Here is a 23,802-nt window from a genome sequence, read left to right as displayed (position 1 = left end):
CAATTTGTAAAAGAGAACATACAAGACAATCTATATTGTCTATATTCTGTCTTTATCTATACTCTGATAAAGTGAAGCCATCTAAGAAATTGTTCCTATCGCTTTTGCCTTGACTGCCTTTTGCTGACGTCTAAGTTAGTGGTACTTCTGATTCTGAAACTCATGAAGTAGACAAGAAATGCCAGTCTTTTTTGGAAATCTATCCTATTCCTGGTGAAAACAAGGATGGTAAAGCCCTACTAGTGTTCCCTGCACTGACTCAACCTATTCTTGCCAGAGAAAGCCAGTCAGGGAGGTTTTCTGTAAAACAGGGATGTTGGATTAAGCCGGCCCTGCAGCATCCCCTCAGGGGCAAGACTAAGAGTCATCTTGCATTCCTATAGATTATCAGTGACCAGGCCTAAATTCAGGCCAAAGGGAAGTGATATGTTTGATTCTGGTTATAGTGACCACTGCTAAACTTTGCAGATGCTGCAGCTCTGGACAAAGATAACAATGTTCATTTAAAATCTCATTTTCATTCTGAGTTCCCTGAAGTGAAGGACTTTCATAACCTGTGGCAATGAAAAGAACATTGAATCAGAGGACCTGGCTCTGCCACTTTCTAGTGAAAGGTCTAGGGACCTTAAGTGACAAATGATGGAGATTCTCAAAGGCACAGACTACCTCAGTTTTCTTTATGTCCCTAGTGTTGGGAAGGAATAGCATACAATAGGGACTCATTTAAATATCTGTTATTGAATAAATGAATAAACAAATTAATTTAACATCTCTAATTAGTTTACTATAGAACTGGTGTGAGGAATAATTTAGACAATACACGTACAGGTTCTTTAAATCCTTTTATTATCTAGATCTTCCCTCTTTCCTTTCATTGTGGTACCAGGCTTGAACCCAGTGGTGTTCTACCACTGAACTACATTCCAACCCTTTTTATTTTTTGAGATATGGTTTTACTGTTGCTGAGGATAGCCTTGAATTTGTGATCCTTCTGCCTCAGCCTCTCAAGCTGCTGGGATTACAGGTGTGTGCCACTACATGCAGCTAGATATTTCTTAACTGCCTGGCTAGTAGGCACTTTCTTATCTGTGGACTTTCTGGAAAAGATGATAAGAAATAAGAAGTCAGAAATATAATGATTTGTATTTATCTACCTGTGGTATCTTACAATTGGTAATTTTTACCATTTTTTCAAAATATTTTTTAAGCTGTAGAGGGTTACAATATCTTAATTTTATTTATTTATTTTTATGTGGTGCTGAGGATTGAACTTAGTGCCTCACACATGCCAGACAAGTGCTATACCACTGAGCCACAATCCCAGTCCCTTTACCATTCTTTTTAACAAGGGAAAGAAAATATTCATAAAAATAGGGGTTTTAACAATACGATGATAGCAAATGATTGCTTTAATGAATGGAAAAATTGAAAATTTTCAAGGATTTAAGAAATACTTAATCAAATCAGTATAATCATGACTATACATAAAAGAGAGAGGTTAACTTTTTACTTTAAATTTCCACAGTGATTTAAAATGTTAAGAACAGAAATAAAATTTCTCTAGGCCAGATGCAGTGGCACATGCCTATAACTCCAGCAACTTAGGAGGATGAGGCAGGAGGAGTGAAAGTTTAAGGACGGCCTCAGCAACTTAGCAAGACTCTATCTCAAAGTAAAAACTAGAATGTAACTCAATGGTAAAGTGTCCCTGGGTTTAATTCCCAGTACAAAAAAAAACCAAAAAATTAAAAAAAAAATAAATAAAAAAACAAGAGAGAAAGAAGAAAAGAAATGAATTTCTCTAAATATCAGGAAGCAGTAGAGATTTGTAATCAGTATAACATAGGAGATAATCTTCCTAAAATTATGTATAAACTAAAATTTGGTGAAGCATACCACATTTAAAATAAATCAGAGAGGGCTAGGGTTGTGGCTCCGAGGTAGAGCGCTTGCCTAGCATGCATGGAGCACTGAGTTCGATCCTCAGCACCACATAAATATAAAATAAAGATATTGTGCCCACCTATAACTAAAAAATAAATATTAAAAAAAATAAAATAAATCTGAGAGCTTGTCATTTAACCCTATGGTAGCTGAGTCTGTCTTCACTTTTTAAAATTTATTTTCTTAAATGATAAAAGTAACAAAACTTAAAGTAATAAAGAAGTTCCCCAAAGTCAATAGTCTAATCGAAGTCCATGGGTGTACTCACTGTAAACATTTCTTAAGAATGCCTAGCCTAGATAGGTGCTTCTTATTCATTTATAATAAACACCTCCACAAGTGGCAATCATGCTAAAATCAAGGAGGCATTATTACTTCCTTAGAGTCACATGCCCAGAGGATAGGAAAGGTGACTTAAGATAACAATGCTCAACTGTCTGGACAACCCCTCTGAAACTACAGCTTCTTCAAAACTTTGCTATACTGTACCTTCCTCTTCCCATTACATAAAGCTACCAAAACAAAAAACAACAACAACAACAACAACAAAAAAAAACATGCCACAAAGGCCTTAGGGTTTTCTAGCTGGAAGACACTTGCATATTTTCTTCATCTCTATGTGATTTGTTTCCCTATTTAAAAAAAAAATTAGGGCTGGGGATGTAGCTCAGTGGCAGAGTGCTTGTCAAGCATGCATGAGACACTGGTTCAATTCTCAGCACCACATAAAAATAAAGGCATTCTATCCATCTATAACTATAAAAATTTAAATATAATTCACATATAGTAAACTCATCCTTTTCAGTGTACTTATGATTAGCATTAACACACACATTACTGAGTGCCTGTAATCCCAGTGGCTGGAGAGGCTGAGGCAGGAAGATTGCAAGTTCAAAGCTAGCCTCAGCAATTTAGCAAGGCCCTAAGTCAACTTAGTGAGATCCTGTATCAAAATAAAACAAACACACACATATAGTTATATAATCACCACTACAATTAACATACAGAACATTCCATCACTCCAAAAATCTTCCAGGTCCTTTTCAATACCTTGACCTTGGGCAATGATTAGTCTGCTTTTTTGGTTCCTATAAGTTCAGCCTTGCTCAGAATATAATATAAATGGAATCATGCTAGGTAACTTTTTGAGTCTTTCATTTAGCATAATGTATTTAAGATTCTTTCACACTGTTGGATGTAGATTTGTTCCTTTGCATTGCTCAATGGTGCTGCATTGTATGGATATACCAGTTTGTTCATCCAGTCACCAGCTGAAGGACATTTGGACTGCTGCCAGTTTTGGATGAATATGAATGAATCCACTATAAACGTTTCTGTACAGTTTTTTGTATGAACATAAGTTTTCATTTTACTTGGGTAGACATCTAGGAGTGGAAAGTGTTTGATACTGTAATTAAATATATGCTTAACTTTATGGGAAAATGCCAAATGTTCCAAAATGGCTGTACCATTTTGCAATCCCACACTTGGTATGATTAGTTTTTGTTTTTGTTTTGTCTTGAGTCATTCTAATCTGTTGTAATGGATATTGTATGTGGTTTTAATTTGTACTTTCCTACTAACTGATAATACTGAGTATCTTTTCATGTGCCATCAATACATCATCTTTGGTCTGTTTATTTAAAAACTGAGCTGTTTTCTTATTATATTATAGATAAAAATCTTTTATCAGGTGATTTGTACATAATTTCTTTCAATATCTGGCTTCTTATTCTCTTAAGTGTCTTTTGAGGAAAATTTCTTCTGATAAAGTCCAATTCATCAATATTTTTCACACATAAACTATGATTCTGATATCATATAAGAAATTTCTGCCTAACCCAAAAGGCCACAGGGCTCTTCTACATGCTTTAAAATGTTTTTCCATGTTTTTCTCAATACATCCTATGACAAATAAGTCACTAAAGCAGCTTAGTAATCTTTTTGGGGTTTCCAACTATTGTTTACTAGTGTTTTTTATCATCTCATGCATAGGGACCCATGATTAGCTGTAGAAAGTGTTTTAATCATTTTCATCTGACAACATGGAAGATGATATCCAGAGGAACAGAAAGAAAAATTAGAAATTTAGAGTTGTCAGCACTGAAAACAAACAAACTACAAAAGGAAAGGAAAAAAGAAATTGGTATTTTAAAATGGAGAGAGATAGGGAAGAACAAACAGGTACAGGTGGTGACTGCACAGCACCCTGTGCCAGTATTAGGTGGTAGTGATTAAAATTAGTCAGTGGTGATTCACACCACATGTGTAGATTAGTCTGTAGCACACACTCTATGAAGGAGGACTGTGGTAAGACAGACCCTGGACAACCTCCCTAGGGCTTGGAGTCCCCATGGAAAATGGCATTTTATATACAGATTTACTTTTTTTAGTTATTAAATTCTCCCCTGAAGTAGCAAAATGTCTGTTAAGTCTACACTGACTGTAACAGTACAATAGGAACAGGGCCATGTTTGAAGTGTGAAGTGGGTTGGGATAAGTCATACCTCAATACCTCCAAGACTCTGGGCAGCATGGCCTTCGAGCTCCGGGCCCTCAGAATCATCAGAACTGACCCCAATACACACCACAGAAGGAACACAGACTCTCCAAGATGGTCTCTTGCTCTTGCTGCTGCTCTCGTAACTACTAAGACCCATTTTATTTTACACACAGGATTATAGCCACATTTTAAAATTTTAATCACAAACTATTTTTACCATTTTTCTCATAACTGAGTATCTTCACTCAAACAGTGACCAACAAATTTGTTTAGATAATAACTACATTAAAGTACCTTTTCTTTTTTTCTCAAGATAATTTTTTTTTAAAAAAGTAACATGCTAAAGATAGTACTAAAGAAACTTCATCTTTCAATTATGTCCTCTTTATGAAAATATGTAGAAAAATTTTACTTAACTTTCAAAACTTCCTATAACCTTTCTATTCAGAGAACTACCATCTTTGAAATAATCTGAGTGAATATGATCAAGTAAAAAAAAACTGATTCCAAAGACCCCATTACCATAACCACTAATTTTAACAAGTTTCCTAAACATGTCCTATATCAGTCTTCTTGATTGTAAGATGTCAATAATATGGAAATATTTTTAATATAATACATTTAATTATATTAGTTTCCCATCAAGCAATCAAAGACATGTAATGAGGATTACACTAGTCATGCCCACTAGTTTCGGGGAGGCACTTCCACTAATGACTGCCACTGTACTGTTTTTTTTGCCGGACTTAGTTCATTTCCAGCTTAAAGTAGGTAAACCGAAATTGGCTTTCTAATTTTTTAACATTTGGTTCTGCTTTAATCAAACCCAGCTTCTCATCTGTAACCTGTTCTGTATATTTTCTACATGGCTGCATTTTTAGAAATTTGATCAAGAACATCAAGAATCTTTGTGTACAATATTCTTTGCCTCTTGCAAGGACTCTCACATTCAGCCAGTCCCACAAGACAAGTGGTCTTCTGAAGCATACCTGCTATGAAAGCTGAAGAGCCCTATTTTACTGATAAGGAAACTGAAGCTGAGTAAATTATTCTTTTAAATAATTTGAGGAATTTAAATATTTCCAAAAGGACATAATTACTTGATAGAATTAGTACTATTATACATTTACATAAACAACAGAGATGTTGACATTTTCTTCAACATCTCATAAAGATTTAAAGTTCTAGGAATATATATGAAACCATGTGAGAGATAAATGGAAATGTACTTTATATGATAAGTGTTTAGAATTTCAGTGTACTGAGGCTAGAAAGTGAAGTCACACTAGTCTATAATGTAATCACACTCAAACCCAGCACTATCTATCCCTAAAGGGTTGCTTTTTCCTCTCTATCACAATGGACCTACCTCTGAATGACAGATCAAAGAGAAATCAAGCAACGAGGTTAACTGAATTAAATATACTTGCTGACTTCTTCCCTTTGTTTTTGATTTTCACTGAGATCATTATTTGGGGGAAACATTCCAAGTAAATATATCACAGGGTTTCATTTCATTTGTAACCTTTGTAATAATGGGAGGCATAGATGGGAAATCACTAATTTTGATGAAGGGAAGAGGGAGGAGTATTAGAAACACAAGCAAGACTCATGCAAACTGTATAAAGCAAAGTACTAAGGACAATGTAGTACCCTGTGGATTTCAATGAAAAACTGGCGAAATATAAAAAATAAAAGGGGAGCGTGTGTTGGTTAATAGTTATTAGTAATGGAAAAATGGAGAAAATAGGGCCTGGGGTATAGTTCAGTGGTAGGGCATGAGCAGCAGGCCCAAGACCCTTGGATTGGTTCCTTGGACTGCCAAAAAAAAAAAAAAAAGTTAACTAGAATGTATAGGGCTACAATGATATTTCTAGGAAAAAAGTCACAGTACTGAAAAGTATAGAAATTTCAGCTTTCAAATGTAAAGTAACTGACACAGAAATAAAGTAGGTGAATCTAAAGTGAGAAGAAAACATACTTTGCTCTTGTTTCCTCCCATTTTTGTCTTTTCTCATCAATGGCTTTCTTCATGACTTGATACCACTTTCTGAACTCAAACCATGGCTTATCTGAAATAAATGAAATCCATGATTATTAGCAAAATAAATCACATAATAATAACATACACTGTTCACTTGGGTCTTTATTCATTGAAGTAACGAAAGATTTACATAATAGCACTTGGAAATGATGAATGGAGTCACTGTTCCCATACTCTAATGTGACTTTCCTGAGTAGTTTGTCACTCCTCCTCTAAGTTCCTACCTGTACTGTGCCCCCCCACCCCAATATTACACTGTAACCATCTTCTGAAGTGTCGGTTTCTCCTACACTTGACTGTTACCTCCTTGAGAATGGAACATTTTGTTTGTCACTACACAATCAGGTCTCCTCCCCACCCCAATTCCAATAGCCAGCACACACAGTCTGACGCTGCTCCAACATGTTCAGCAAACACATGAATTGAAAAGCAAATGATAAATGTGTGAAATGTGCTATAACAGCTGAATACAGACTTCTAGTTTCATCAGCAACTATTTCTGTTCTTTCTAATCTTAATTCAGATTCTAGAGAAAAGGAAGAAAATGGAATGTATTGGACATCTGGTGTGTGTTCAAAATGCAGCAACATTAAGTACAACAGCATTGAGCACAGTCAAGGATAAAGGGGGATTATTCTCCACTATACTCCAACAAAGACAGTGTCTTTAATGTCTAAAAACATTTTTGACCTAAAACAATATGGCCTTGTAGGTATACAGCCAGAGGGGAAAGCAAACTACCAAAAGAATTGTAAGCATAGAGGACAACTGTAATAATTAACACAACTCAAGGTTCTTTGACCTTAGTAAACCACAATTTTTCTGACTCTCAGTCTCCTCCTCAATGAGGGGAGGAAGGGAATGGAGGACAACAGGGGAACAGAGACATGGGAACAATAATCCTTGCCCTGCTGACAGCAATGATTCTGAGGCCTCTAAGGAAGACAGGTTTGAGTGCTTTCTTTACCCCCACATTACACAGTCAGTGGATCACCTTTAGCATTACAAAGGACATTAGAAAACATCTAGTTCCATCTTTCAATTTATATAGATGCCAACATGAGCACTGTACAGAAAGAAGTGTTTTATTTTGCATATATTCTAGAAAGAATATACAGTGAGTACTACCACGGAGGGATAAGAAGGAAGAGCACTCAGGCAGAGGGAGAAGCAGGAGCAAAGGCTGAGGCATCAGAACAGACAGGGTGATATGTCAGAAAGTTGATGGTAAGTTCATTGTCTAGCTGGGCTAAAGAGAGGAAGTTGAAAGTAAAGAGTCACTGAAATTTCTTAATAGTCCACAGATATAACTAGATAATTATGAAAAAATAACCCTGGTAAACAAGGTGCATTTGTATAGATGAATATGTGCACATGTGTATTATTCAAGTTTCCCCCTACATTTCTTTCATCTTTTAATCCATCATCTACATTCACTTTGCATTTGACTGATAAATTAAGTACCTTGCTTGTTCTCTTCATTATGTATTTCAGCAAGATCAGACAAAGACCTGGAGATAACAATAAATCAATTTACTTAGAAATCATGTATTTAGACAGTTAAATTTTGAATTTTTCTTAAAGAAAAGTAGAAAACAGTAATTTGAAACTGATGTCAAATCTTCATGGAGAAGCAATCACTGAAGCAGGGAAGAAGACCCTATGAATACTATCACCCTTTGTTGACATTTGGAAGGAGTAACACTGTAAAATTCCTCTATGTTCTAAGACAATCTTTAAGAGACAATGCCAGAAGCCTAAAGGTATCTAGATGAAATGCTGAAATGATTCTTTAGGATTTATGATAATATTTTAAAACTCAGAAGTATGGAGTAATGAGAAACACTGCTACCTAAAGATTATGAATGAAATATGGTCAAATGACTGACATCAACAAAGCCAAAGCACTACCTGAGAATGTGTCACTACATGGTACTAGCCAGTATCTACAGTTTCTCACTGAGATAACACATGGAATCCTCAACTTTGAATTATTAGGTAAAAGCAATGTTTACCCTACCACTTAACAAAAGCTAAGATTAGCACAAGAAAGCATTACTTGCTGTATGACTGACACAGACTTACCATTCTAAATTGTCATCCAATAAAAAGAGCAGTTTCAATACAACCACAATGACAGCTACAGCTTGTATGTCATATTTAACAGCTTTTGCCATTTTAGCTATGGGATCAAATGTTAGGAAATCTACTTCTCCTATTCCAGTCATTTTTACCACTTGGCAGGTTAATCCATGCATTTCATCTGTTGAAGAACAAAACAATAAGATGTGAATTAAATTCTTTGGCTAACTAGATTGTAGTTAACATGTGTATCCATATAAGCAACCATTACTTGAGATAATCAGTCAATCAATATTGACACAAATGAAGGGCGTTTGTTGCCTCAGCATACTTAAGTCACCTCCAGGGGCCCAGGAGTGTGTCTATGTAACAGCACCAAATTCATAGCTCTCTGGTTTTTGGTCCATGGCATCATACAACCGAATGCACTATTGAGAGGAGTATTTATGAATTCTGAACACATTGCAGAGGTCCTCTTACAATCTTAAGTATGGGTGGTTTGTGACCAATTTCAGACATTTTTAAATCTCAATCCTAAAGTTCAAGGATTATCACATCTTTTTTTTTTTGAATTTTTTAATATTTATTTTTCAGTGGACACAACATCTTTGTTTGTATGTGGTGCTGAGGATAGAACCCGGGCCGTACGCATGCCAGGCCAGCGCGCTACCGCTTGAGCCCCATCACATCTTATTTTGTAGACCTATTTTGATTAAAAAAATTGCTAACTACTTTCCCCTGCTAAGTAATAAAACAAACTCAATATAGGACATTTATAGGATAATAAAGGTAGAAGAAAGGGAACAAAATCATGAAATACAACTTAGAAATATCTCCTTTAACATTTTGGTGTTTTACTTTTAATATTTTTCATTTCATGTAGCTGTGGTCATGCTATTTTATAATTTGGCTTGTTTTGTTTTTTTATAATAACAAACATCTTTTATGTACTCTTCATAAACATTGTTTTAAAAGCTAGATAATGTTGCAATAATTATATATATATATATATCATTTATATAAATATTACCTTTTTGTTGGATTTTTAAGTTGTTTCTGATTTTTCAGTATTATAAATAAGGAGACCAGTAAAATTTATATATAATTTTTTCCCATATTTCAAATTATTTCTGTTGAACAGATTTCAAGAAGTGAAATTTCTCTTCCCTGGTTCTTTATTATACTGCCTCCAAAATCAATTAATAAATACCAAATGACAATAATGTCTCTCTGCATATACTAAAGTACATTTAATTTTACTCATTCTTCTCAGGAAGAATCAGGTAAGAAATACTTTTATACAATAGCATCCAGAAAACACTGTTACCCTCTTTCTGCACAACAAACATGAGAACTACACTAGCTATTAACCAGCCTATCACATTTTGGTAATCCATGTGTCCCTTCCATAACCTATTCTTTATAAGTTCAAGTTTTTTAGAATATGTGATAAAACACAAAAACTTTCCATCCCTGTGAGAACCATCGAAGAAGTATTTACAAAAATCCAAAGAGTAATTTGATCTGTTACACATCAAAATACAGAAATAAGATCTTCCAAATTCTGGAGTTCTGATCAAATAGTGTCTTTTCAAATCTCATTTAAATCACATTTCTTAGCTTTATAAATGATACATTTGGAAAGCTTAAATTATTTTTGTTCCTGTTTTAAAAAATATTTTAAAATTATAGACATTGATATTTGTTACTAACATTTCTACTTTCATAACTAGCTAATGTATATAGACTGTTGATTATATGCATTTTTTTCACATATGCATTTTCCCTCCTCTAAAATGCATTCCAACTGCGAATGTAGCACACACCTATCTTCCTAGCTATTTAGGAGGCTGAAGTGGGAGGATTTCTTGAACCCACAAATTCGAGACCACTCTGGGCAACCCATAAGACCCAATTTTAAAACAAAAATACATTCAATCACATTTCTGATATTGCTTAAACAATGATGTAATCATAACATGTTTGCATTTTCTCTTAATAAAAGTCCTGAATTTCTCACATTTCTAGTCTAGCAAGAAATTCAGGGCTGGCTTCCATCAGCAGATTCCATCAGGGTTACCTGTGTCTTGGTGTACTGTGAGCAAGGCACAGTGAGGCTCTCTTTAAAGGCTGTCAGTGCCTCAGAGAGTTCATTGTGATGACCAGACTCCCATCTTTGTTTACTTTAGAGACTGGAAATAGCAAATGCTATCAAACAACAAAAACGTTACCACAGATTAACTTCTGGGATTTTTTTAAAGTTAGAACTCATTATGTAGTAATAATGCTTCGTGCAAATAAAGAAGTGCTACATTTTTTTAAAGCAGGTCATTAATGACACATACTAAAATATTTGCTACTTTGCTTGCACTCAGCAAACTTGCTATAAACACCACATATATTCTCTCAAGCATAAATCTCTCACACTAAGATAGACCTTTGTTTCTGAAGAGTTGTCCTTTAACCATTTTAAATTTCTAAATTCTTTTAAGAAAGGATTTTGTAATGAAGCCTCATGTTACTATGGACCCTTTTAGGTGGCTCTAAGTAGTCTATGACTGGAAAGGGATTCTACATTCTACTTCTCACAATCTCAGCAGTGATACCCCTCACCATAGACACCACACCTTACCAGGGAGATTCACTTCCATTAGGTATTTCATACTCAGGACATTGGGATGAAGGTAGCAGGCTTCAGTTATGTCTGGAAAACGAGGCAAATCTAAAAATGTGGCAACTTCAATCACATTTTTATAGATATCCTCATAGTCAGGCCAAGACTGAAATAAATGAAAGGCAGTTAAAAAAGCAATTCTTGTAACAAAAATTATTTTTAAAGTTTTCTGAATTAAAAGTAATATGTATTCTTTGAATAGAATCTGGAATATGGAGAAAAATATGAAAAGGGAAAGCACCTGCAAATCTTTACTATTCTAACTTAACAATTTTCAACATTAACATATTTCATTAAAAAGCTACTAAAATTCTATTTGGCTCATAAAATTTGGCCTTCCTACCATATCTAGTGAAATCATTACTTCTTGCCTCAGAAGGATCTAGAGGAAGGATAAAGTTGAGACTCAACCAGGGTTATGGTGTTGTCAGTACTACTCTAACACACAACTCTCATCTCTTCTGCATCCTCTCATTAATCTTCAAATCCATTTCCACAAATGCAGCCTATGTGAAGTAATATTCACAAGAGTCTATGTGGAAGATAACACCAGGCTTTAATTCTACTAGTTGATATCCACAACTCAACTTCATAATAATTTCTCACATATAAAAGCTTATAAAATTCAGAAAAATCTGAATAAATATCAATATATTAACTCTGTTCAGTCCTTGAAAATTGCCCTTGTTGCTTTTGCATCTTCTGTTTATATTTTTTCAATGTATGAACATTCCTAATATTAATACTACATATACTTTTCCTAATTTATTCATCCACCTGCATAAAAATATCAGGTTTGGAGCCTAGTTTAGGCAAGGTACTGTGCAAGATACTTTGGAAAATACAAAGATAAATGAGATAGATCTCTCAAGAAACTTACAATGTAGAAAGGGAGATAAGGTGTATGTATAAAACAACCATAGTTAAAAATACAAAGTTATCAAAATATTGTAAGGTATAAAAAATGCTCATGAGATTTCAGGAAAATTAACATTTCTGATATGGTAGGACCCTGTTAAAATTGGTCCTGAGTCAACTGACCACAAGTTCAAGGCTGCCTTGGGCAACATGGTGAGACTCTGTCTCAAAATACAATAAAAAGGGCTGAGGATGTAGCTCAGTGGTAGAGCATCCTTGGGCAATCCTCAGTACAATGCACACACAAAGAATTGGTCCTGAATACAAATGCTTTTAAATCAGTTGGTAGTAACTGCAAGTTGAGTATGTGCACATTCAATAACAAAGCAATTCTACTCTTAGCTGTATGAGCCCAAAAGAAGCATGCATACATGGTGCATATGGTGAGGTGTGTCACTGTCTATAGAAAGTTCATAACAACATACTATTTGTTAAAAAAAAAAAAATCCCCAAGCAGGAAACTATTCAAATGCCCATCAATAAATCAATTCTTATAGTCTCACATCAGCAATGAAATGAATGCTCTACATGTGATGGTATGAATCTTCAAGATATAACACACAAAGCCGAACACAAAAGAGAATGATTCCAGCTGGAAGCGGTGGCACACGCCCGTACTCCCTGCTGCTCAGGAGGCTAAGGTGGAAGGATCCTGAGTTCTAAGCCAGCCTGAGCAAAGGGGAAATGCTAAGCAACTCAGTGAGATCCTGTCTCTAATAAAATACAAAACTGGGCTGGGGATGTGGCTCAGTGGTCGATTCAATCACCGGTACAAAAAAAAAAAAAGATTCCATTTATAAAGCAGCTCAGTCTCAAGCCTGAGTACTGTTGGAAGTCAGGACAGCCATGGCTCCAGGGTGGGGTGGCTCGTGAATGGAAGGAGCACTCAGTGGAACCGCTGGATGCTCCTGCAGTGAGGGACTGGATGCATGACTCTTCAGGCTGTGACACTCACCATGCTGCGGACAGTTATGATATGTGCATGTTTCCAGATGTCCATTTTATTTCAATAACCAATAAAAAAGAGGGAATGCAAGAAAGGAAGGGCATCACAGGTTAAGTAACTATTTTGTATAAGAGAGCACCTTGTGTATCACTTTTATGAGAGAAATAATCTAACCAGTTAACAGAGTTGGGTAGATCTTGAGAAGTATGTGGTCTACACCCTATACAAAGTCCCTGGCAGGAACATGTCTGGCCCTTCTTGTAAATCTCTAGTGACAGAAATTTACCACAATCCCCCCCAAAGCCAGTCATTCTTGTGTATACGCAGGACTGAACACAGCATGATGCACACCCTACATTCAAGTTCAATCACTAAGCTATATATACCTCCACCTTAGTCATTCCATTTTTAATAGTTCTAATCATTCAAAAGTTCTTCCTTAATCTAAGGAAAAGTTGCTTCCCAGTTTGAGCTTACAGTCAATGAAACCCCCCAAGTTGTTTTAGAAAATACTGCTGTTAAGTCATGCCTCACCATCTGCTAAATGTGTGACTATGTTTGGGAGCCAACAGAAGGAATTATTATTTCTCTGTAAAATTTCATTTTCTTAAATTTAGCTAATAGGCAAAAATAAAGCACAGGGAGATGCTTTATAATGTTACAGGGATATATATGTTTACAGGAAACAATCATACTACTATTTTCCAGAATTTTTTAATCTAGAATTTAATTCTGCTTTGCCTAAAGCTACCAGCTCTCTGTCTTATAGTCATTTTGATACAGTTATTTCAAATCTAGACTCTGGAGGGCTTTTTTTTTTTTTAATATCTTTATTTATTTATTTTTTTATGTGGTTCTGAGGATTGAACTCAAGGCCTCGCACATGCTAGGTGAGTGTTCTACCACTGAGCCACAATCCCAGCCCCATGGAGTTTTTATTAGTAAAAAAGGCATTCTAATCTATACTATATTAACATGATTAATTTATACCTGTAGAATATAAAGGAAATTTATGTCAATACAAAATTAAAAGTTTGTTTTAATGCTGACATAAATTCTACTTGTACACTAAATACTATTACTTACATTCTAATCTGTGAACTTAAAAGGGAAAGAAGGAAAACAAATTCTCAGCAATTTTGGAAGGTCTTCCTTTTTTTTTTTTTTAATATGGGGGATTGAACCCAGGAGGCACTCTACCATTGAGCTACACCTCTAGTCCTTTAAAAATTTTTGAGACAGGGTCTCATTGAATTGTGGAAGCTAGTCTCAAACTTGTTATCCTCCTGCCTCAAAATCCTGAGTAGCTGGGAAATACAGAACCCAGCTTTCCTTTTTCTTTATAAACTTTGTTCATTTAGACAGAACATGAAGCATCCGTCAAGGGAAGACAATTTTAATATTACTAATGAGATTTATGGCAGCCCTAATCCCTTAAAATAGTGCAAATGAGAGATGAAATTACATATTTCTATGTGCAAATACATAATACACGAGAGCATTTAATATTCCTTTAGAAGAATAATTATTTCAAAAAATGATTTAATGGATGATAAATTCATGAAAAGTGAATCATTAATAAATAGCAATCTGGTAGTTTAATAAGATTCAGTATGTTTTCAAATCTGCCACACTAAAAGCTGGTGTATCAAACTAGACTTCTGGTGACAAGTAGGTCACCATTCTTTCAAATGTTGAGGGGAAAATAGTTATTAATAACAAATCAACACATTTATCCTAAGGCTTAGATTCTAGATTATCCTCCTCTCAATGCAGTATTATAGACTTTGCTTTTTAAATTTTCATTTATTTTTAAAAAGAGCTAACTTTCCCTTAATGAATAACTAAAAATATTGTTTTAAAAGTAGCCAAAGGCGGGCTGTGGCTGTGGCTCAGTGGTAGCGCACTTGGCTGGCATGTGTGAGGCACCGGGTTCAGGTCTCAGCACCGCATATAAATAAATAAAATAAAGGTCTATCAACGACTAAAAAAAAAATAAAAATAAAAATAAAAAAAAGTAGCCAAAGGGTTTTCAATATCATTCCATTTATTTTTTTAACCAGTCTTCTATCAATATTATATATTAAGTAGTGAATGTATTTTAGCAATATATGTTTGATTATATTTAGTAGTACATATTAAAATGTATGAAATATAAAATATTATATAGAATTTAATAAAAATAGACCACAACTTAGAGAAGACCTCTTTTTAAATTAATTTTTAATATATATATTTTTAGTTGTAGGTGGACACAATATTTTATTTTTACCCTACCAACGACGTTCCTTACCCAGCCAAACCCCAAACATTTAGGAACATCTTTGACACATCCTCTTTTTCACATATCACATTCATTCCATTATATAGACTGCATATTCTACCTCAAAACTTGTTTTGTTTTTGTGGCACTGGGGATTGAATCCAGGGCCTCACTGATGCTGGGCAAATGCTCTAACGCTAAGTTACATCCGCAGCCCTTCTTATTTTATTTTGAGACAGAGTCTCACTAAGTTGCCCGAACTTGTGATCCATCTCCCTCAGCCTCCAAAATAGCTAGAATTATAGGCACACACCATCACACCCAACAAAGCTTGATCTTCTTAAAATAAATTTTTATTATATATATTTGAAGACTACAACATTATGTTACAGGATATAGGTAGGCAGTGAAATGGTTCCTATGGTGTAGCACAGTAACATATCTATCACTTCACATCATTTTTAAAAATATGTGTGACAATGGCAGCTAAAATCTACTTAATTAACAAAAATCCCAAATATAATAGTTTTATTAACTCTAGCCTTCCTGTTGTAAGTAGATCTCTACACTGGTTCATTCTACATACCTGTTATTTTGTATCCTTTGACCTACATTTTACCACCCCCCCCATAATAATCACTGTTTTATTGTCTATGTTTTTTTAAATTTATTCTAATTTGTTATATGACAGCAGAATGCATTATAATTCATAATACACATATATAGCACAATTTTTCATATCTCTGGTTGTAGACAATGTAGTTACACCATTTGTGTCTTTATACATATAACATGTACTTAGAATAATGATGTCCACCTCATTCCACTGCCTTTCCTACCCCCATGCCCTCTCCCTCCCTCCCCTTTGTCCTATCTAAAGTTCCTCCATTCCTCCCCACCCATCCCCATTATGAATCAGCATCCTTTTTTTTAAATGAATATTTTTTTTTAAAAGAGAGAGAGAGAAAGAGAGAGAGAGAGAGAGAGAGAGAGAGAGAGAGAGAGAATTTTAATATTTATTGTTTAGTTATTGGCGGACACACATCTTTGTTTGTATGTGGTGCTGAGGATCGAACTCGGGCCGCACGCATGCCAGGCAAGCCCATGAACCAGCATCCTTATAACACAGAAAACATTCAGCATTTGATTTTTGGGATTGGCTAACTTCACTCAACATTATATTCTCCAACTCCATCCATTTACCTGAAAATGCCATGATTTTATTCTCCTTTATTGTTGAGAAATATTCCATTGTGTATATATACCAGTTTCTCTATCCATTATCTACTGAAGGGCATCTAGGTTGCTTCCACAGTTTAGCTATTGTGAATTGTGCTTCTATAAACATTGATGTGCCTGTGTCCCTGTAGTATGCTGTTTTAAAATCCTTTGGGTATAGACTGAGAAGTGGGATAGCTGGGTCAAATGTGGTTCCATTCTTAGTTTTTCAAAGAATTTCCATACCGCTTTCCACTTGGGCTGCACCAATTTGCAGTCCCACTGCCTTTCCCCCCACATCCTCTCCAATACCGATTGTTGTTTGTATTCTTAATAGCTGCCATTCTGATTGGATTGAGATGAAATCTTAGAGTAGTTTTGATTTGCATTTCTCTAATTGCTAGAGATGTTGAACATTTTTCATATATTTGTTGACTGATTGTATATCATCTTCTGAGAAATACCTGTTCAGTTCCTTGGCCCATTTATTGACTGGGTTATTTGTTTTTTGGTGTTAAGGTTTTTGGTCTTCTTAAAATAAATTTTATTATGTTCTTATATATCCGAGAGATTAGTGCCTATCTGATGTGCATGTGGTATAAGTTTGCTCCCATTCTGTAGGCTCTCCATTCACCTCATGTTGGTGTTTTTAAGCTCTTTTAAAAACTATTCCACACATAAGTATGTTCATATAATTTCTCCTTTTTGTGACTGCTTATTTCACTTAGCAAAATATCCTATAGGTTTATCTATGTTGTGGCAAATAGCAAGGTCTCCTTATTAAGTCTGAACAATACTGTAAACTACATTTTCTTTATTCATTTGTCTGATGGTGTTTCTGTACATTGGCTGCTGTAACCATGGGAGTAGGGACATCTTTATGAGGTAGTGGGTATAGACCCTCAGAGGGACTGTTGAGTCATATGGCTGTTCTACTTTTAATTTCTTTAGGAACCTCCACACAGTGTTTTCCACAATGGTCAAGGCTTGGTCTTAAATGCTACTATTTCTCCCTACTTCCTCTACTACTTTAAGCCTCCAAACCTCCTCCCCAACATGGAGAACCAATCTCGTAATGGATAGCGCCAGATGGACTTTTGCTTCTTTGCAACCCAGAGTGAGATTTTAAATGTAAATCTGGTATGTCACTACCCGATTAAAATCCCTCTAATTGGGCTGGGGATGTGGCTCAAGGGGTAACACACTCGCCTGGCATGCGTGGGGCGCTGGGTTCAATCCTCAGCACCACGTAAAAAAATTAATAAATAAAATAAAGATGTTGTGTCCACCAAAAACTGAAAAACACTAAAAAAATTCTCTCTCTCTAAAAAAAAAAAAAAAAAAAAATCCCTCTAATAGTTTACGTTGTTCTTAGACCACTCCCCTCTAGCTGAGGGCTTTTTTTTTTTTTTTTTAGTTGTTGATGGACCTTTATTTTATTCATTTATTTATAAGCGGTGCTGAGAATTGAACCCAGTGCCTCACACATGCAAGGCAAGTGCTCTATGACTGAGCCACAACCCCAGCCCTGGTTCATGGCTTTTGTACAAGGTAAATTAGGTAGTTTCATCTTCTGCATTTTTACATGACACATTTTGTGAAAATTTTCTAATTTTATTAGATAATCTGTGAATATATAGTTTTCAGTAACTGGAAAATATTTCCCTCTATGAATTCACTACTGAACTTCTACACTAGATGTTATACATATCATACTAAATAGCTATTAGAAAGTATTCTGCTAGGCTGTTCTGTGACTTAGGAAAATACATATTTTATATCAAATACTGAGTTTAAATATGGGTAGACAAATTTGTGTATAGTCTTCAATCCTAATTTTGCAAATATGTTATAAACATTAAATAAGACAATAAAAAATACCAAATGTTGGGCTGGGGTTGTAGCTCATGGTAGAGTGCTTGCCTTCCATGTGTGAGGCATTGGGTTCGATCCTCAGCACCACATAAAAATACAATAAATAAAAGTATTACGTCTTCCTACAATTAAAAAATATTTTTTAAAATACCCAATGTTAATGGTAACCATAAGAAATTGGATTGGGGATGATTTTTATCTCATCATACTTCTCATTATGTTCAACATTCTTCTTAATCATTCTGAACGTATTACTTTTTACAATAAGAACAAATAACATTCAAAAACATTACACAGCTTGGTGATAGAGAGCTGGCCTAGTGTGTGCAAGGCCCTGACTTTAATTCCTAACACCACAAAAACAAAGTATATTGTTGTGTTCCAAAAAAATTGAAAATAGACCCACCATATCATCCAGCAATTGCACTTCTTTGGATATTTACCCAACAGAACTGAAAGCAGATAACTTGAACAGATATCTGTATACTGACATTTACAGGACCATTATTCATAATAGCTAAAAAGTGGAAACAACCGAAATGTCCACGGACAATTGGATAAACAAGATGCGGCATATCCCTACAACAGGATTATTCACTCTTAAAAAAGAATGAAATTCTGACAGAACTACAACATGGATATTCCTTAAAGACATTATGTTAAGTAAAATAAATCAAACATGAAAAGAAAAATATTATATGATTCCCTTTATATAGGCTACTTGGAGTAGTCAAATTCAGAGACAGGAAGTAGACTATTTACCAGGAGCTGGAGCATATGAGGAATAGGAAATCAGTGCTATGAAATGGGTGTGGAGTTTCAGTTTAGGAAGATGGAAAAGCCTGGGTGATGGATGGTGGTGATGGTTGCACGACAATGTGATATACTCAATGCTACTGGACTGCACTCTGAAAAATGATGAAAATGTTAAATTCCATGTTATGCATATTTTTGCATAATAAAAAAGTATAAAAAATGAACCTAAGTAATATTTGCCTAAAGGGGAAAAAAACTCACAACATATTTGAACAGTCACAATTAAAAGTAAATAAAGCTGGATGTGGTGGGGCATGCATGTTATTCCAGCAGCTCGGGAGAGTTCAAAGTCAGCCTCAGCAACCTAGCAAGGCTCTAAGAAACTCAAGGAGACCCTGTCTCTAAATAAAACACAAAAAAGGGCTGGAATGTACCTCAGTGGCAAAGTGCCCCTGAGTTCAATCCTCAGTACCAAGAAAAAAAAAAGTAAGTAAAGCTGAAGATTTAAAAAAAATTCAACATACATAAAATCTATATACATTTAAAATCTACATTACTTGCTCACATCTACCTTTATTTCATATAAAATCTCTTAGTAACAGGGAATGGGAGATGGAGTTATTAAACTATTAAGTATATATCACAAGATATGGGTCTGCCTTTCCCAGAGCAGAAAGACAATATAGTATGTGTAGAATCTTTTGCCCAGATATTATACCTACCACTTAGTGATTCTAATATAAGACCAAAGGGCTTTGTTTTTTAATGCCTCATATAAAGTTAGATATTTATGATTGGATATCACCACTGCATATTATTTCTGTCCCAGGGGATGTCATCAAAAGCCTCAGAATGCTACCTCCTGCCACCAACAGCACATATCTCAATTATACCTATAGGGCCTGGCTATGGAAATCCCCCATGCCACATGTGCACCCAGTATAACTGAGCCAGGCCAGTTAGGGGGCCTGCATTGCCCACTCATCAAAATATCTGACCTTTGGCACAAGGCCTGGGGCAGGCTGCTTAGCATGGTTTTAGAGAATAAGAGGACTGTGAAACATTTTTGTCTCTGTCAAACTGTTCTTAGTCTAGAGTGGAGAGTCAGTTTCTAATATTGATAAGATTCTAAAACACAGATAACTATCTCACAAAGATTAAGATTCTCGAGCTAGGGTTGTGGCTCAGTGGTACAGCGTTTGCCTAGCATGCTTGAGGTACTGGGTTCAATTCTCAGCACCACATATAAATAAATAAAAATAAAGGCCATTGACAACTAAAAAATTACAAGATTCTAAAACATGGATAACTATCACATAAGATAACTATTTTCATTGACTGTTTTAGACTGACTGGTAGAAAATGCATTTGTCTTATAAAAACACACTCAAGGGAAGGATTTTAGAAGCTGTGTGGATTTGCAGTATATTTTCACTAGGTAAGTGGAATCTGATGTAGTTGGTACAATAAGAGGCTCACAGAATCCTGTTTAAAACTTTGCATGTCTAGTAAAGTACAACAGCATTTTGCTTTATATTGACCCTTGGGCTAATGAGTCTACTACTACCTCAAATCTTTCATGAAACAAGGTGGAATAACAAAGGAAAGACGAAGCAACACAACATCCCCCTCAGAATCATGTACAAGACACTTATTAAGAACACCTCTTCTTAGATCCCACACTATACCAGACTTCCTAAATCTGTCTTTGACCCTGGGTCCAAAAAGCTGCAAGTTAAATGAGTCTTCAGCATATTTTTAGGTATACTAAAGCTTGAGAACCTGTAGGGTTAATGATATTGCTGTGAATCCCAGGGAACAGAATGTATCAGTTGAGGGAAGCAAAAAGTAAGTGAAAATATAGGGGTCTTCCATCTTTATTTTTCTTACAGATTAGCAGAAACCCTCAGATGGTTTTACGCAAGTTGTGAGCTTGAAAAGAGAAATACACACATGCATTGCAGTGATGGTTAAGATGTCAAGAAAGGCCAAGAACAAAAGACAACATCAACTGGTTTCTACTAGTGCCATCTGGCAGTAGCAATTCTGGAAGGGAGGAGTGGGAACCAGAGGAACTGAGAACACCTGTTATCATTATACTCACCTTAATTTCCCTCGGGTAGATTTTAAACTGTCAGATTATTATTCTAAGATTGCACAAACAATCCCAAGGATTTCCAGTGGCCCACAGAGTTAAGATGACAGACAAATCTAGAGTAAAGTTTGAAGTCTAAGAGTGTATTAAAACTTGATCCAATAAGACCTTCATTTGGAGGTGCTTAAGATATGACTGACAGCTCTGGAAGAGTCTTTTTCTTCCTTCAGCCAAAAGGGACCCAGTTTCACAAAGGCTGTAAGACTGCTTTGAGGCAAAATGAATCATCATGGCAAAGTGCCCGCTCAGTGGATCTGGCTGAGCCAGCTCCGTGTCTTTACATTTTACTCATTCAGAGAAGATCAGAATGTTGTTTATCAACATTTGAAATACTGGAGATGTGCTTCAGAATGAACTTCCAGTTTCCTCTTTATCCCTTCTTGACGAATCTGGAGAGAGATGATGAAATAACTAATTTCTGAGAGAATTTGGAAACACTGCCAAGGACTGTTGTAGAATAAAAGGCTACATATTATTCCTTTAGAAATTGGTCTGAGGGTTTAAAATCTACAAAAATAAAGAAAAATCATGACTGAACTCCAAAGTAGCCTCCTGCCTGTCATTGACAGAATAAATTGTATTTAATAGAGACAAGTGTATCTAAGCCCAATACTTTGGTTCTACCAGTGATTTAACCCTTTGATAGAATGGTACCCCTGAAAGAGACTAGATTTTCAGCTTGGTCTACCACATGGACCAAAAGATTTTTACTAGAAGCAAAAAGTGAAGCAGCAAATATATAATGCTCTGGATTTGATCCTGGGCACTGTTCAGAGAGAGAGAGAGAGAGAGAGAGAGAAGCATAAGAGGCAAAAAAAGGAGAAGGAGATCACCTTCAAATTAAATGAACAAATAAACAAAAAGCAAAGGCTGTCCACTGGGCTGGAAGTCACAGCACAGAAGAGGACACGCCTGGGAAAACTGAAGCTTCCTGCGCACCACCCACCTCCTCTCCTGACTGCTGGGAAGCCAGGGTAACGCGGGGAGACTGAAAACCTCCTGGCCTGTGTGGAAAGGAGGACAACTAACATCTTCTCTACTTTGTTCTCCATCCCCTGTTTTAGGTGAATTTTGATAGCTTTGTGGTTACTGAGACATAGGTGCCCTCTTAAATACTACAGAACAACTTAAGGGAAAGAGATGGCTTACCCAGGATAAGGCTTGAGAGGGGTTTTAAAGCTTTCTTGGAGGAGGGGGTTGTTTTCAAGATGTGCTCAGCTTTATGGAATAACAAAAATAAACAGAGATAGAAGAACAGCCCCCCCCCCCCGCCCCCGCATTATCTTCATAGCCATCTCTGAGCACAATTGCACCTTTTGTCATTTCTGGTGGAGGTACAGCTGCCCAAGAAGCCAAGACTTAGTGGAGAAAGTAAAGACATGGAAGGAGGTAAGAAAATGCTTTCTTTGTTAATGAAAAGCCATTTCCATTTAAAAGTTTCAACATACTATAGAACAGTGAATGCACTTTTGTGAGCAAATGCAAGGCACACAATGAAGAAAGGCTGCCTGTTAATAAAATCAATAGTTGACTGAAGGCATCTCAAACCTTCCCCTTTTTCTATAAAATAGCGGGGTGGGGAAGGAGGGACTATTACTCCACTTGGCTACAGATGTATCTAAAAGATACAATGAATTTGACACATAGGGTTCCTAGAGTGATACAGATCCATTTAATTACAACAGTAAGAAATCACAAGTGTAATATGTTATGTAAAAGACCACAAAGCTATAATAAATTGTTCCAGCATGCATTTAAAATGGAGTGCTTGGGAAAGCATTTTAATTGAATATCACAAATATTCCAGGGAGTTTATTTTCCTTCATGAAGCAATGCTTTAAGACAGGCAAGGACAAGCTAGAGTTTCTGTTACACAACAGCAGGCTCCTGTGATAAAGCAGATTACAATACCCTGTCAGAGGCAAACTTCCTGCTGAGCTATTAAAAAAAAAAAGTGCAGTGCCGCATGCCGCACCCTTCTTCTTATTGTTGTTTTGAAGCAATTCAGCTGAGAAGCTAAGGCATTATGCACCTGTTAATCCAAACCATCACAACTTCTTTATTAAAAGGAAAACTGAAAATGAATAAAACTATAATAATGATAACAAAGCACTGTAATATATTATTTATGGAAGGATAAATTCCATTTATATTATGATTTATCTTGAATACCTGTTCTGTTAGAATAATCTCAATGAGGAATGGAGTTGTAACTCAGTGGTAGAGCACTTGCCTAGCATGTATGAGGCATAGGAGAGAGAGAGAGAGTGGGGGAGAGAGAAAGGGAGGGAGAGAGAGGGAGAGGGAGAGAGGAGAGAGGGAAAGAAAGAAAAAGAAAGGTATTGTGTCCACTTACAACTAAAAATGTTGTTTAAAAAGAATTATCTCATAGAATTTACAGGGAAATGGATGGCATTAGAGCAG

The 23,802-nt window shown here is 35.7% G+C and overlaps 1 protein-coding gene across 4 annotated transcripts in view; it reads right to left on the bottom strand.

Moving 5' to 3' along the window:
* Taf1b (TATA-box binding protein associated factor, RNA polymerase I subunit B) overlaps positions 1-23,802 on the bottom strand; it is a 71,887-nt gene that overhangs the window by 6,604 nt on the left and 41,481 nt on the right. For all 4 annotated transcript variants that reach the window (XM_058578355.1, XM_046441239.2, XM_058578356.1 and 1 more), the window contains 4 exons: positions 11,206-11,353; positions 8,577-8,754; positions 7,956-8,002; positions 6,429-6,519 (listed from right to left, as the gene is read on the bottom strand). In XM_058578355.1, the coding sequence (XP_058434338.1) occupies positions 6,429-6,519; positions 7,956-8,002; positions 8,577-8,754; positions 11,206-11,353 (464 nt within the window). The remainder of the gene's footprint in view (positions 1-6,428; positions 6,520-7,955; positions 8,003-8,576; positions 8,755-11,205; positions 11,354-23,802) is intronic.

The sequence above is a fragment of the Marmota monax genome, unplaced genomic scaffold (genome assembly GCF_021218885.2).
Source record: "Marmota monax isolate L192 unplaced genomic scaffold, Marmota_monax_Labrador192_F-V1.1 WCK01_AAM20220418_F8-fsc00010, whole genome shotgun sequence".
NCBI lineage: Eukaryota > Metazoa > Chordata > Mammalia > Rodentia > Sciuridae > Marmota > Marmota monax.
This window is presented reverse-complemented; position numbering and strand designations above follow the sequence as displayed.